General features: G+C 45.6%; 1 protein-coding gene across 11 annotated transcripts in view; it reads left to right on the plus strand.

Annotated features, from left to right (window-relative positions):
* cacna1c (calcium channel, voltage-dependent, L type, alpha 1C subunit) overlaps window positions 1–15,955 on the plus strand; it is a 116,837-nt gene that overhangs the window by 98,504 nt on the left and 2,378 nt on the right. For 3 of the 11 annotated variants that reach the window (XM_077544252.1, XM_077544255.1, XM_077544261.1), the window contains 18 exons: window positions 3,643–3,705; window positions 5,507–5,644; window positions 6,288–6,353; window positions 6,449–6,540; window positions 7,425–7,587; window positions 7,678–7,805; window positions 7,879–7,975; window positions 8,065–8,350; window positions 9,120–9,247; window positions 9,317–9,451; window positions 11,274–11,653; window positions 11,761–11,787; window positions 13,200–13,328; window positions 13,762–13,889; window positions 13,963–14,060; window positions 14,147–14,243; window positions 14,311–14,419; window positions 15,311–15,479. In XM_077544252.1, coding sequence (XP_077400378.1) covers window positions 3,643–3,705; window positions 5,507–5,644; window positions 6,288–6,353; window positions 6,449–6,540; window positions 7,425–7,587; window positions 7,678–7,805; window positions 7,879–7,975; window positions 8,065–8,350; window positions 9,120–9,247; window positions 9,317–9,451; window positions 11,274–11,653; window positions 11,761–11,787; window positions 13,200–13,328; window positions 13,762–13,889; window positions 13,963–14,060; window positions 14,147–14,243; window positions 14,311–14,419; window positions 15,311–15,479 — 2,433 coding nt within the window. The remainder of the gene's footprint in view (window positions 1–3,642; window positions 3,706–5,506; window positions 5,645–6,287; window positions 6,354–6,448; window positions 6,541–7,424; window positions 7,588–7,677; window positions 7,806–7,878; window positions 7,976–8,064; window positions 8,351–9,119; window positions 9,248–9,316; window positions 9,452–11,273; window positions 11,654–11,760; window positions 11,788–13,199; window positions 13,329–13,761; window positions 13,890–13,962; window positions 14,061–14,146; window positions 14,244–14,310; window positions 14,420–15,310; window positions 15,480–15,955) is intronic. The other 8 variants (XM_077544256.1, XM_077544257.1, XM_077544260.1 and 5 more) reach the window with 5 other exon arrangements.

Raw genomic sequence — 15,955 nt, forward strand, 5'->3', positions numbered from 1 at the left:
AAGGCACAGGGAAGAATTTCATTTGCAAATGGTTTCACTCGGGGCCTGCGAGATGTACGCAAATGTATTTATGGATTCATTTATTCTCCACGTGGAGCTTCCAGCGGTCAATAACGGAGCGGCCCAACAATGTACACGCCCAACACGTCAAGTCAAATGTTGAGTGTCGGCCGTTGTGCTCACTGCAGCGACGTTTGCCGTCATAATGGTGTGATATTAGAAGCGGGGAAAAAAAAAAAAAAAAGAAGACCAAAGAGGAAAAGCTCTTTAGCATGCAAAAGCGGACACAAGTCAACATCATTTAGTCAGAAAAGGAGAAGACGTCGTGCTGGCAGGGAAGCAAATCGTGTTGTACGTACGAAGATGGCGCTCGCAGGCCGGGAAAAAAGATGAACAGCACGTTCAAAATTCATCTGGGAAAGTGACGTATTTAGGACCTGGACGATCCTGCCTTGGTGCCAGCATGTGACTCACTTCATAAGGCACACCTGCACATTCTAATACGGTCTGATAAAAAAAAAAAAAAAATCCCAATCATGATATTGTAATCGGCATGTGAGGGTCGGAGGGTGCACGTACCTGAATGCATCACCAAACGAGGCGTGGCCAGCGCAGCGTGTTTGTTCCCTTAAGCGGGAATGACGCGCGTTTCACTTCCGAGCACGCTGGCCGGCATATCAATAAGATGGCCGCCGCTTCCCAAACGAGCGCACGCTGGCCTTTTGGCTTTCGGGCCTCCGGAAAAGGGAATCGGTGCGGCCCTCGCCTGTCGATAGTCGGAGCAGGCTTTCCGTCAACAAGACTGCAAATTGATTGACACGTTTTCGAAGGACACGCAGACCCGGATTTGCGTCTTTGTCGTCTGTAAAAGCCACCATTTTGCGGCTTCACTTTGCTCCTTCTTTGCGATGATTTTGCTTATTTAATACTACTAAGTATTTTTCTTCTTTCCGTGAAGATCTTTTTTTTCGACATACTTCCCAAATGTAACAAATTATAATCAATGTTATTGTAGTTTATGAAAATTAACAACATCACTTCAACTAAAACACATTTTCGCTAACGTATTATGAAAAGTTTTTGTATTTTTTAATAAAAATAATGGACATTAACTTGATTTTCAATATTTATTTGGCTGCATACAGAAGGGAGGTCAATTGTTTGAGAATTTACACAAGACTTAGTGGCCTTGTTGTTGTTTTTATCTTGCACTAAACAAATTCCCCATATTTTAAAAAAAATAAAACTCTTCCTTAGGTGGGTGTGACCAATAATAACAATAATAAAAACAAACAAACTTGCTCCAAAGACTAATTAAAACGAACAGATTTTTTTAAAAAGAAGAAGTTCAAAAGTACAAAATCAAAACTAACTCTCATGAAAAATCCGAAGCTATTATATATTATAACCCCGACTCCAATGTGATAACATCATTAACTCTCTACTTAGTAACGTCGCATAACCGGACAGCTGTAACGTTAACTAGTAACAAACCACAGCATCATTGAAGGTAGGAACCTTTTGGAACACAAAGTCACGCTTGTAAGACTGAAATACTCGTAACATCAACTACTGCTGACAGCATGAATGTCATGTGGCAGTTCTTTATGGTGACAACAAATAATATCGACTTTGTCGTGGTGTGAACTAACACAGCAACAAAGTGATTCGTTTTAGTACAAATGTAGAAATGAATGCTTGCACTTCATATGAGTCAAGTAATCCAGTGCGGTTACTCGAGTAGTGCCTCCACAGAGTGAAGCCGATTGGAAGGTAGTAACATTGGACGGTCGCTTTACTATAAATTGTCTCAACACACGTTAGTCAAATTGTTATTTGGAGTCAATTAGCTAAATTAGCATTGCTTAAATTTACTTCAACACTGTGACTTAAAAATAATAATAATAATTCTGTGTTTAAGCCTGCTGCTGCTGCTCAATAAGTGAATGCTGTTTAACATCGCGACACAAGAAGGAAGTCATCGCAACCTGTCGACGTGAGAGATCGTTCCACTTTTTAGTTTTTGGTCAATTTAAAATGGCCTCCGATTGCTGCGTTGGATTTTTCTTTTTTGGCTTGAAGCGCAAGTTAGTGTGAGCTGATTGAGTAGTTTACAAATGCGACTTAGCCACCCAAATTCCTTCCTTCCCTCCTTCCTTCCTTCCTTCTTCTTTCAATGTCTTTTGTGTCTTCTTTTGTCCAACTGTCCTTCAACTCTGCACATGCATTACACATTCCAGCCACTCTTTGTGGCAGGTATCAAATGTGAAATGATTGCCGACTTCTGTGCGCCGTGAAAAGAGTAACAATCCCACAACGAAGAATCCTTCCTTCAGTCCTTGAATGTCTTCTCTCGCTCTCTCATCGTCTCCTCGCCGCTGCCTTTTGTTCAAATTCTCTCGTGTGTGCCAGCGCCGCTGCCTCATTTTTCTTCCAGGAGACGCTTTTGGGGGGGGTAACGATGCGTTAATGCTGCGTGGAGGTGTCCCACCCACCGCCACGCGCGGGAAACGGCTCCTCGTGGCTAAATCCATCGCTCAAAGCCGGTTTCAAATGTCGCTACCAGAGCGCGGGCGGCGCTTGTCTTTTGTGTCCTCATCTCAGTCCATCGAGCGGCGAAATGCGAATGTGAGATTCTGGCGCCTCTTTGACTTGAACGGACTCGTGAGTGTTTCAAGCTCAAATGAGGCCTTGAACAGCACATCCGGTGTTTTTCCAATTGTCTGCTCATGCTGTGAACGCAGCTTGACGGTTGCGTCGCGTCAACTACGGCTTTTTTTTGAGCTGCGGCCGGCGGCAAGATGAACGGACGTCTCCAGCGGCGAGCGTCCATCCGTCAGCCGACACGTTCAGCCACGGGCAGCCGCGCATAAATGTTGCAGACACATCATCAGCGCCTTCGCCTTCTCCGCGCTGGCCCGGGCCATTATTCATGATTTCAGCCCCGCAGCCTTAAACAGACTTTCCAATATCCTCCAGTCCCGACATGCTTCAATCTTGCCTCCTGCCGCCCGTCGATGCGCTGCAATATCTTCGCAATTGTCCCTTCTGGCCCACACGAAATGATGCTGCTTCTTTTTTTTTATCCGGCCACTTCCCAGGTGTTGAATCATCAAATTGGTTGGGATTGCAAGTCAAACTCCTCAAACTCCAAATTATGTATTTGTGGTTAGTGAACAGCAGATTCTCTTCTCCGGTTCCGTCTGGATCCTGGCAGAACTTGACACCTGAAATAAATGCGTATAGTCAAGCACGGAGGCAAAATGAAACTCTGCAGGAAGACCGTCCGCCTCGGCAGCTTTGTTTAAAACTGAGACAAGATAGGAAAGACGAGAAAACAATAGGCACAACAACAGCCGAGACTTCGCCGGAAGAAACAAATTGCTCATTCCGATCCATATTCCCTGAAATGAATACTTGAAGACAAAGTAGCTTGCGCAGGAAAAGATTTTTGCCAATGGGTCAGATATTGGTCATAATTGGAGACAAGTGCAAGTCCTGTCACTTTTCAAAACACGGATTTCATGATGTCAATACACAAAATGCAAGAAGACACGGGACGGTTGCGATTGTTGACAATCGGACGAGCGCTCCTGACGCACTCGCGAGGCTGTTGCTGATCTTTGTTGCCTTTCCTTAAAGCCAGCTGACTCCTCCTCGTCCTCCTCCTCTTCCTCCTCTCACCCCCCTGTGGTAAGACCAATGGTACGCTCCGACGTTTACCTCGTCCTCCTCCTGCGTCCATCCGTCCATCCGTCCCGCCGCCCTCCGCATGACCCCCACCACCGCCACTCTGCTGGTATTGCATACTTGTGTGTGGGTCCGATGCGGGGCGGGTCTACCAGCTGGACTCGTGTGACTTTTTGCAAGTGGAGTGCTTGTTGTTGTCTTGCCATCTGCTGCTTTCCCCTCTAGCTTCCCTTTTTTGGGTGTGACGTCCCGTGCTTGGTCATCATCACGCTGTCACACTTGCCGGCCTTTTCCTTCCATCTCTCGATCGAGCGTCAAACTCTTCTTATTTCTATACTTGCGGTCGCCTCAGCTTCCCGCCCCGCCCACGCTCTCTTTGACTACGTTTACATGCAGTCCGTATTTTATTTGGGTTCATGTCAAAATTTCCGTTTCTGGGCTAAACCATTCAAATGCACGGTGGACAGAATTCTCCCGTTGACATCGTGATCAATTGAAATATCCGGATCGTGGCTGCCGCGTGGCCGATGTCATTTCCATCCATTGGTCCGTTATCCGTTTGCGGGGCGTGCTGGTGCCGGTCCCAGCTGTCTTCGGGCAGTAGGCGGGGTGCACCCTGAACTGGACGAACAATCGTTGACACTCACAACCACACTTAGGGATCATCTCAAGTGGTCAACGAACCTACCAGTACACTCTAAAAAGAGAATTGTTGAAGCAATTTAGTTCCTGTACTCAAAAGATTCCTCGTGAATAAAGAGAGAATAAAAAATATTCCGATCGCTTTTATATGAACAAATATTCGGGTTCGAACTGAATATTGCCAATATTTGTGTTTTGAAAGCGTTATTGACTGCATGTAAACAAAGTCTCTGATGCAATGGCGTCTTGTGTGGGCCGTGTTTTGGTACTCGTGCATCTAGAGTGTGCGGCAGAGAACTTTTGGGAACAGCGCGACAGCATTTTTCACACATGAGCTCATATTGCAAATGGAGACTGTTCAAAAACTTTTCTGGAGCACAACACGGTGTGGATGATGGCGTCTCCGTGTATCACGTGGCAACAAACAGAAAACATTTCTTCTCATTTTGTACTTACAACACTGCAAAAGTGTTCCAAGGACCGGACATGTCCAAATCTTGTGTCCTAAGAAGGAGCGGTCGCACCAATACATGAATGTGTATTAGAAAAGCACTCCGCAAAATGGCTGAATATTTTATCATTGACTGCTGGGACACAAAAGAAAGCCGCTGTTGCCGGCGCTAAGACCTCATCAGCTGCCCCCCCCCCTTCCTAAAAATAGCATGCGAGGGCAGTCCGTCAGCCACATGAGGGTTTGACAGTAAAAGCAAACCAATAGAGAGGGTGAGAATGAGATTTGCCAAGCGTGATGATAGGAATTTATAGCAGGCGATTTCATATCTTAATCCATGTGAAGCTTCCCAGTTGTTTCCTCACACCAGGAGTGATTTATTGGAACACGAAGCTCCCTGCAGGCGCAGATTTCTGACGCTTCTAAATTGTTTCCCTCCATTTATGGACCATCTTACTGTGGACGATCATCTCTGTGGACACCCTCGGCTATTAAAACCTGCACAATAGCGCAGCCGTCGTGTGGTTCTGGCAGATTAATGACAAGCAAAATCCAGCAGACCGTAAGATTTGTTGATCTGTTTGTTGCCGCGGGGATTCTCGGCGACGCCTCTCAAATTGACAGACGCGCTGCCACGTCTCCGTCATCGGATGCAAATGGGCGTGCTAACGTGCGCGTGTGTGCGTGCGTGTGTGTGCATATCATGTCAATAACGTCAAAAAGGGCCTGCAGAACTCGGAAGAGAACGCTCGCATCTCCATCACCTTCTTCCGGCTCTTCCGGGTGATGCGTCTGGTGAAGCTGCTCTCCCGAGGAGAAGGCATCCGAACGCTGCTGTGGACCTTCATCAAGTCCTTCCAGGTAAGCCAAACGCGAAAACCTTGTCAGGATTCAATCTGCGAGACATGGATGGACCACTGACCAAATTAAAAAGAAATCGAATAAATATACATAAAAACAACAACAAAATGATATCCCTAAATAAATAGTAATAGTGAAAAATACATCCAAAAATAAAAAATGAAATTCAAAAAATAAAAATAATTAATAAATGTCAAAATAAATATCTAAAAATAATTAAATATCAGTCAATAAATAAAAAACACGACTTAAGTTAGTGACAGTGGACAAGAAAGTCGTCCATTGCTGGAGCTTTCCATGCAAGCCAACAAGACTTCCTTCCTTTGCAAAGGCGGAGCCCAACCCGAGACACGCTTAGGACCGCCCCCTCATTTGAATAACATTTCCACCTGACACATCGTCTTCAGCATGAAATACATAAATAAATGTGAGAGCAGAGCATTTTTTATTTATTGACTGATATTTAATTCTATTTATATATTTATTTTTATATTTGGAATATTGTTTTTTTTTACATGCGTTTATTTATTTAGGGATATATTTGTATAAATATATATTGTTTTTATTTCCAATTGATATTTTTGGGATCCAATTTTGGACTTATTGCAAATGTACAGCTGACTGATCCATGTCTTCTCTCCAGGCTCTTCCTTACGTCGCCCTGCTGATCGTGATGCTGTTTTTTATTTACGCTGTCATCGGCATGCAGGTAAGCCGCCTCCCACCTCGTCTCCCTGTTGGATTGAATCGGCCTTTCCTAATTGGCCAAAGAGACGGGTTTGTTTTGCTCCCCTGCCTGTGCAGATGTTTGGCAAGATAGCGCTGCAGGACCACACGCAGATCAACAGGAACAACAATTTCCAAACGTTCCCTCAGGCAGTGCTGCTGCTCTTCAGGTGAGGAAGATTTCAACGCTCCATAACGTCACAAAGCTCTCGTCGCTCCCACTTCTAAAATAAGCCTGACTCATGGGTTTTCGTTTATTCGCCACATTTTTGCGGGTTAATTAACTCATTCACTCGCAGCCATTTTCACTGAAGCAACCCCCTTCGCTCCGGGCTGTTTGACTTGATTTTGCAAGGCCCACACAATATTGTGTTCTATTGCTATGAAAACATGGAAGCTACCAAAAGAAAGATTAGAGTATTTTCTTTCATCTGGGAAAAAAAAAAAAAAGTATATTTGTACCGGTTTCCGTTGTTAGCATTAGCATTAGAATATAGCTAAGTTTCATCATTATTCACTTTTCTGTTGAAAACACTGGCAAAAAGCTTTTTTTCAACATGGCCCTGGCTGATCTCTTATACTCTGCTGCCACCTGCTGGTCGTTTTTTGTAACAACAACCGTTGCTTTAAGTGACCTCTTCATGTCAAAGCCTTCTGTATGCCCTAGCATAAAAAAAAAATGTATTTATACGTTTTTGGGTTTCAATTCAATTCAAAAAATGTATTTCATTTCATAGAAGAAAAACTTATGATATCTGCCCCTAATCAACACACAAAAAAATCAAAGAAAATCAGGTCAACACAAAATAAATGACAGCAAACAGTCAAGACGCTTCCTAAGTAACAATTAAACAAAATAATTCAAGTTAATTATATTTGTTTGTCACCGCTTTGGTTAGTGATCTTGGTTTGAATGTGTTAAAAGATAGAACAGGCGTTCATGCCAAATGCAGACTGTCAAAGCTAAGACGTTTCCACAAAGGTGTTTGTTTAGCAGTTTCAAGCTCCGGCTGTGCACGAACGTGGCTTGAAAAAGCAAACGGTTGTCCGGCAGATGTGCGACAGGCGAAGCGTGGCAGGAGATCATGCTGGCGTGCAAGCCGTACCGGCCCTGCGAGAAAGGATCCACCAACGAGAACGTCAGCACCCCGGAGGACTGCGGGAGCCAGTTTGCCATCATCTACTTTGTCAGCTTCTACATGCTGTGCGCCTTCCTGGTCCGCATTCCGCTCCGAACGGCTCAAATCTCACCTTGGCCGGCGGGGAAAGTCTTTCAGATTCTATTTGTGCCCCGGTCCGACCCGTAGATCATCAATCTCTTCGTGGCGGTCATCATGGACAACTTTGACTACCTGACGCGGGATTGGTCCATCCTGGGGCCGCATCATCTGGACGAGTTCAAGAGGATCTGGGCCGAGTACGACCCGGAGGCCAAGTAGGTTAACCCGAATGTGGATGACACGTCAGAGGTCGGCAAAGGTCATTACCGAGTGGTTTTGTTTTCCAAGGGGGAGGATCAAGCACCTGGACGTGGTGACCCTGCTCCGAAGAATTCAGCCGCCGCTCGGCTTCGGGAAGCTCTGTCCTCACCGGGTCGCCTGCAAGGTGAGCGGCCAGTGTGTACTTGGACCGGATGATTCCACAAGAACATTTCAGCATTGTGTGCGTGTGTGTGCGTGTGTGTGTGTGCGTAGCGTCTGGTATCCATGAACATGCCCCTGAACAGCGACGGAACCGTCATGTTCAATGCTACGCTGTTCGCATTGGTCAGAACCGCACTGAGGATCAAGACGGAAGGTAAAGCGCACGCGCGCACACTCACACTCTGGTTGTCTTTTCATGCGTGTGAGTTTGTCGTGTCGGATTTGTGTTTTTCAGGTAATCTGGAGCAGGCCAACGAGGAGCTGAGGGCCATCGTCAAGAAGATCTGGAAGAGAACCAGCATGAAACTGCTGGATCAAGTAGTGCCCCCTGCTGGCGGTGTGTAATACATGTCATTCAGATGACTTTTTTTTTTTTTTTTATCATAGGATAGCAGCAAATTGAATTCGCTTCATGATAAGCAGCACTTTGGCAGATAGTGAGCAATTCTTAAAAAAAAAAAAAAAAAGGAAGGAGGCTTCAAGCTACTCGTTTCCACTGAATGTTGAAGTTTACTATCAAACTAAACATAAAACAAAGAGAATTAAGCATTGTGTAGTTCGAACAATCAAACAACTTGCCTTTCGTAATGCTGCTGCTAGCCTAATGCTAACACATAATGGAAAATGCCATTGACAGATTGACACTTAGCATTTATATTATGACCTCTTTAGCAACAGATTTGACACATTAGTATTTACCCTCTGTGAAAAACAGCTAAAATTTTTGCAGCTTATTGAGACACTGTAAGTACATTTATTTATTTATTTATTTTGTTGTTTTTATATTTATTTTTGGTATTTAATTTTTGAACTTTATTTTTACATGTATTTATTTATCTATGTTACCGTATTATACTGCCCTCTTGTGGAAAAGACAAGACATCAGAAGGAGCAGCACAATGAATCCAGTTGTAGCATGGAATCATGGCGCATACTCCAAACAGTACAAAAGTTTTGCTTGTGTCTTTTGAGGAAGCTGGAACAGTTTCCTTCCATCTCAATAGAGAAAATTGTTGCAATAAGAATGTTATGAGTTAATGGTGGTCATGAAACAAACGTAATATTGAAAATGTGTCTTTGTTATTTTTGCTTTATTCGCCCTTTAGACGACGAGGTGACGGTGGGAAAGTTCTACGCCACCTTCCTCATTCAGGAGTATTTCCGCAAGTTTAAGAAGAGGAAAGAACAAGGTCTGGTGGCCAAAGTGCCGCCCAAAACTGCCCTCTCGCTGCAGGTACGCGCACGCACACACAAGCTGCCACCAAACCGCATTTCTGCACCTTAAACATTCCTGCGTCTTTAGGCGGGCCTGCGGACGTTGCATGACATCGGCCCGGAGATCAGGAGGGCCATCTCCGGGGACCTGACGGTGGAGGAGGAGGTAGACAAAGGTCCGAAGGAGCCTGGGTCGGCCGCGTCCGAGGACGATATCTTCAGGGTAAAGGTCGGATACACACGCACACACTTTTCAGGGTGAGCGTGGGAACGATGCTCCGCCTCCAGCTTGAAGCTCGAAAGGCGCAATCCTCATGCATGTGCTCAAGTACGTGCAAGCACATGGATTTGCATTTGGGATCTTTCTACTTAACCAGCCTCCCGTTGTGTCATCATTTCAATTTTATTTCATTTTTATTTTTTTGCTGATTTATTCATTATTAGTAGCTTTTTTCTTAACTCATTCACTGCCATTGATAGCCATAGACGTCAAAAATTCATTTGAACTATTTCTATTAGTTTTACACTTTTTCAACTTTTGTCAATAAAAGTATGAAAACCTAAACAATAAAATGTTTGAACATTTAGAACAGATCTAAAAAAAAATTGATTAATCGTGACTTAATTATTGAAGTCATGTAATTAATTACAATTTTAAAAAAAATCGCCTGACGCGATTAAAAAAAAAAGGATTATTAAAAAATTAGGGGCGTCAGGTGATCGCATGACTTCACTAGTTAACTCACGATTAATCACAAATTTTATATCTGTTCTAAATGTACAATAAAAAAAAAAATCTAGGTTTTCACACAATTGTTAACAAAAGTGGAAAAAATATGTTGTAAATTAATAGAAATAGTTCAAATGAACTTTTGACGTCTATAGCCGTCAATGGCAGTGAATGAGTTAACATTACAGCATGAGACGTAGATTACATTTATACGTTAGCCCCCCCCACCCTCCAAAAAAATTTGGTTTTTTTTCTATTGTAAAAAATATACTACCTTCACCCAAATTTTACCTCATGTGGGCCGTACCAAAATGTCCGTTGCTTAATAACCTATGAATAATGACAGATGTAAATAATGACATGTACATTCTGAAACTATTCTCATTTATTATCTTATTGCAGAAAAATCTGAAATGTCTTTACAAAGAATTGTGCAAAAGTTTTGCACCACATCCTGAGTAAGTGCCAATTTTCAGAATGTCATTTAAGTGGCTGTCAGTGTGCCCTCTAGTGGACACAGTTAGCAACAACAATCATTTTGCTGAAATTCCCTGACGGTCTGGTTCTGGCCCACAGGCCGTATGTTTGACACCCCTGCTATAGAACAAAATATTTTAAAACAGAACAAATGTTCTGTAAATTAGATATTTATTGGGACCAAAAGATAAAAAAAATGTATGAAAAAAAATATATATATAAATAAAAAAATAAGAAATTGTCTATAATCGATTACCGGAATATTTTTCTGCTAAATATCAGAATTGTGATCGGCCTCAAAAAATCCATATCGGTTGGGCCCTAGTGATTTCCTCATAAGCTGCCATGAAAATTTGCTTGGAGCAGTTCCTGGCGACGCCAAACCCCATCATTGCTTTTCTGGCCGCCATCTTTTGCAGCTCTTTTCTACGGGGTTGACGAAAAGAATTAGCTATACTTAAGATGATGAGTTCTCATTCTTCGAGAAACGGCAACGCTATCACAAGCCTTTAGAACAGGAGGAAAAATAATGAGGTCATATCAAATACATTTCCACTGGCGCAAGTGCCTCATTGTTGGCCACGAGTGAGCGCCGGTCATGGAGAGAAGGCAGACGAGTAAGATTAAAAAATGGATACAAATGTGACCGATGTGATGCATGTGATGAGGTTATTCGAGTTACTGAAAAAATTCCAACTGGTACGTTGGGACACTCTTTCCATTTTCCATCCTGGCTGGAATGAAAGTGCCGAGTATTGTTTGTATGATGGCACGCGCTACTCGTTGTCTTCCTACGTCTGTATTAACGTCTTTCCGTTCTCCGTTTTGGACTGCGCAGCGTTCAGGCGGCTTGTTCGGCAACCACGTCAACTACTACAACCAGAGCGACGGCCGCGCCTCCTTCCCGCAGTCGTTCACCAGCCAGCGTCCGTTGCACGTCAGCCAGAAGGGCTCGCCCTGCGAAGGCCAGAGTCCGTCCCACGACAAGCTCGTGGACTCCACCACGTTCACGCCGTCCTCGTACTCGTCGTCGGGCTCCAACGCCAACATCAACAACGCCAACGTCAACAACGCCAACAACACCGGCATGGCGGGCGTGGCCCCGCAGGGCGTGGGCCGCTTCCCCGGCCCGTCCATCAGCACGGTGGACGGCCACACGGGACCGCCGCTGACGCCCATCCTGCTGCCCCGGTCCGCCTGGTGCTTCCCTCCCAAGAGGTGAGCGCGCGCTGAAGGACCGCGAGGATCTCTGCTCTTCACTTCCCCTTCCAAGCGTTTCACTCCTTTCTTCTTCTTCCTGTCTTGTGCACAACAATGGCGAGCAGGACGCGTTTTTTTGACAACCTGATTCGGTATGTTGCCAGGGCGCAGATGCGTGATGCGTGATGCGTGTGTGAAAGTGCCGTAGCGACGCCCGTTGCTATGCACACTTTGTGCCGCTTGCGTTGCTGGCGCTCGACGGAGCCGACTTGCCGCTGCTGAGCAAAGCCGCGGATCGCGCGTTTGGTGCCGGCGCGCCAAACTTTCCCCATCCAAGGCTTTGGCCGCTGCTCTTTTTTGATTTCTCAGTAACGCTTCTGGGTTAGATTTGGTGAAACATCTTGACCGGTTGAATGACGCACACTTCTAACCCAGGGTTTGCCCTTAAAACAGGCTCGCAACCAGTGGCGGGCCGTTCAGTGCCATTGACGGCTATAGACGTCAAATTCTGTCGGTAAACCAGTTACGAGCACCGTCACCACGCCACAATTACATTAGCCATCAGCACGCACAAAAGTAGTACACAAAGTTCAGAATCAACATTTTTCTGATCAATTGCTCAAAATCAAAATGTTATTTATCATACAAGGATTGTAACCGCAAAGTGCTTTACTGATTAAAATCAGCCTAGCTGCCGCAAGATCAGAAACACGATTGCGGTTGTACGCACCCCCGCAGAAGACATTGAAGCCGAAGAGCATATTCGAATATTTGGCTGGGTTCAGATCAAGAGTGGAAACGTAATGTGGCACAAGCATGATACATTCACTCTAAAAACAGTTGGGTCAAAAGCAGCCCTATTATGGGTCAAAAATGGAGTCATATTGTGTAAAACAACACAGAAAGTTGGGTTAGATCCTCTACCTGGGTTCAGTTGACCCAACATTGGGTCTAAAATTGGGTCATTAGAAATAAAACAACCCGGAAAGTGGGTCAAATGGAACCATAAAATGGATCGGTCTATTTTTGGATCCATAATTGGGTTGCTTTTGACCCAACTGCTTTCAGAGTGTAAAGTAGAATATGACACTCACCAGGGAGGCAAATGAAATGTGCACCGTTTTGCTCTGACAAACGAGCCCGCTGAAAAATGCATTGAATTTAAAATCGGAGTCCCGACCATTTCTACCGCTATGCAGCATTCCTGATTCTGGAGCCACCTGAGCAGGTGACCAATGGCGAGACAAATGCTGAAATGTGATTGGACAAAAAAAAAAAAAAGTATCGAAGCAGTGAAGCCAAGCGATGCACGTCCAAGTGAAGAAACTACAATGCAACAATTATTAGAAAAAACGCCCACCACTGATTGAAACTGAGCGAGACTCACCGTATATGATTTTTAGTGTCGGTATTAGCTTGAGCGCTAACCCTCGCTGCTACTTGACTTCTTTTGCTCTTCTTTTTGGAAACAAAGCTTGCGCCTGCGCTTTCGGCTGCTTCACAAGTCAACCGCGCCGGTCGCCATGTTTGTGTTGATGGCGCGTGTTTGTGCGTGGGCCCGCAGCTCGGACTCCAGCGACAGCCGCCTGCCCATCATCCGCAGGGGCGAAGGCTCCACGGAGGAGACGTACGACGAGAGCTACGCCGACGACGTGGACTTCCACGAGGACGACCACTCGCTGTCCTCCGACATGTAAGACTTGGGCAGCGTGTTGCAGATGTATGCTTTTCACTCACGTCTTGTCCAATCACTCGCAGCCATTTTCACTCAAGCAACCCCCTTCGCTCCCAGGTGTTTGACTGGATTTGGACGGATTTCGCAAGGCTCGCACAATATTGTGTTTTATTGCTATAAAAAGATTAGAGTCTCTTCTTTTATCAGGGAGAAAAGTATATTTCTATCTGTTTGCAATGAGCATTAGAATGACATCATTATTCACAAATTGTCAAAAAGGGGCTGATCTCTTATACTCTGCTGCCACCTGCTGGCCGTTTTTTGTAATAACTACCATTGCTTTAAGCCACAAAAGTTTAGTTTTGACTCGCAATAAAATAAGTCCCCCTCCATGCAATAGTTGGGCCCACGATGGGGCGCAACGCGGTTAACGGCACTTCTCTGGCATCAGGCTGGTGTACCAGGACGACACCTGCAAGCAGTTGACTCCCATGGAGGAAGGAGACCACGTGGAGGAGCGAAGAGGAGGAGGAGGGTGGCAGTCTCCCAGAAGAGTCTTTCTCTGTCCGAGCTCTTTAGGTACAACATGATTCCTTCCATTGATTTGCATCCGTTGCCTGGTTTGACCTCCCAGTCTTTTCCGTGTCATCAGGGCGGAGGTCTTCTTTCCATTTAGAGTGTCTGAGGCGGCAGTCCAGGCCAGATGTCTCTCAGAAGACGTCCGTCCCGCTGCACCTCGTCCATCATCAGGTAGAGCGGCTCGCTTGATCGACTCGGTAGCTCGTTGCGGATTTCCCAGCGCGTTGTCCTAACTGGCCGGCCGCTCCTCCCCCAAGGCTCTCGCCGTGGCCGGCTTGAGTCCGTTGATAAGGAGGAGCCACTCGCCCACCCTCTTCAGCCGGCTGTGCTCCACGCCACCCGCCAGTCCCACAGGTAGTCGTCCTCGTCATCAGCCTCACCAGCAGACACAACTCAGCTGACGGTTTTCCTCCTTCTGCAGACCGAGGCGACGACGCGTCCTATCAGCGGGTTCCCTCGTTGAGGTTCGAGGGTTCCAACTCCCACGAAAAGCTCAACACCAGCTTGCCCTCGGTCAACTGTGGGCCCTGGTAAGAAAGAGAGAACACTCGCAGAGGGACTTCCAAGTAGCTTCCCCAGCAGGGGAGGAGCCAGATGGGCACAAAGGTGGGCATGCTGAAGAACATGCCCAACAAAAACCATCAGGGTCAGTCGGGTTGGGGGTCCCTGGAGAAGCGGGTGTACTCACCTCAAAGTGCCTTCTTCTTTCATTCTTTGTTGTTAAACTAGCAACCTGGCAGCTTGCCATGCAGGACTGCACTTCGACCTCTTCCATCAAACCGCTTAGTTAGCTCCGCCCCGGCTGACTGAGGGTTGAGGGTTTGTCGTTTCCATGCTTCATAACCTGTTTTTAAAAAAGAACTTTGTCATAAAATGGCACTTCATTAATTCAGCAGTTGTGGGGAGGAAAACAATTGTTTAAACCATTTTGAAAAATCCGTGTGGGCGGAGTCAAATTTGAAGTCCACCCTCCGTGGCGCCTCAAACTGCCCTCTGCATCCACAACTACCTGCCACAGGTGGCAGTTTCTTAAAGCCAAAGCACCAAAACATCATCATTCAGTTGACTCTTTCAGGTTCTCATCATGCCTGCCAGTCTTCAACCAGGGCCGCATTTCCTGTATGGAAGCAACCAGTCCGCGGGAATGCGAAGCGCTTACTTAAGTGGCTCAACATTTACAGATTTTGGAACTCGGTGCACTTCCGTTGACTCCGAGCCGCAATCATCGCTCAGGAGAAGGAATTTGAAGGATGATTTTCCTTGGGATGAGACGAGGCTTCGCTGTCGTTGACTCAAAAAGGGACAATCTGGCTCACATACTGAAAAGTGCACATCAGGGGGAGGTTCGAGGCGGCCGGAGGCAATACCGACAGCAAAATGGACGACACCAGTAATCAGGGTGCAATGCAACTCTTTTGTAGGTATAGCGACAGTAATGGGAATAGTCGAGGGCCCAGTCCTAGCCCCGCCTCAGCCATGCCGGCGACCAATCGGAGAGCGCCGCGGCCGGTGTCGCTCACGGTGCCGTCGCTGTTGGGGCACGACTCCAGCTCGCTGTCTCACGGCAGCGCGGGAAGTCTGGTGGAGGCGGTAAGTGTCAGTGCGTGCGTGCGTGCGTGCGTGCGTGCGTGCGTGCGTGTGCGCGTGCGTGCGTGTGCGCCCACCCCTTCGAGCAACATACTTATGGAGGTCCAAAACTGCCAAAATCAGAGGGGGAAAATCCATGTCCAGAAAGTAAAAACACTGCCACATTTTGATCATTTCCCCAGGTGCTAGCTAGCTAGCTAGCTAGCACCTGGGGCTAAAGCCAAACTGTGGCAGGGTTTTTACTTTCTGGACATGGATTTTCCACCTCTGGCCAAAATTTTAAATAAATTAATTAATATACTGTATAACTAAATAAATAAAAAGTAAAAATATATCATTTATATTGAATTCTATTTATATATTTATTTTTGTACATATTTTTTTATTACCATTTATATTTAAAAAAAAAAATTGTATTTAATTTTTGAATTCCATTTTTTTATATCTGTTTTAATTTTCACTTGTATTTATTTTAAATG

The sequence above is a fragment of the Vanacampus margaritifer genome, chromosome 15, assembly GCF_051991255.1.
Source record: "Vanacampus margaritifer isolate UIUO_Vmar chromosome 15, RoL_Vmar_1.0, whole genome shotgun sequence".
NCBI classification, from domain to species: domain Eukaryota; kingdom Metazoa; phylum Chordata; class Actinopteri; order Syngnathiformes; family Syngnathidae; genus Vanacampus; species Vanacampus margaritifer.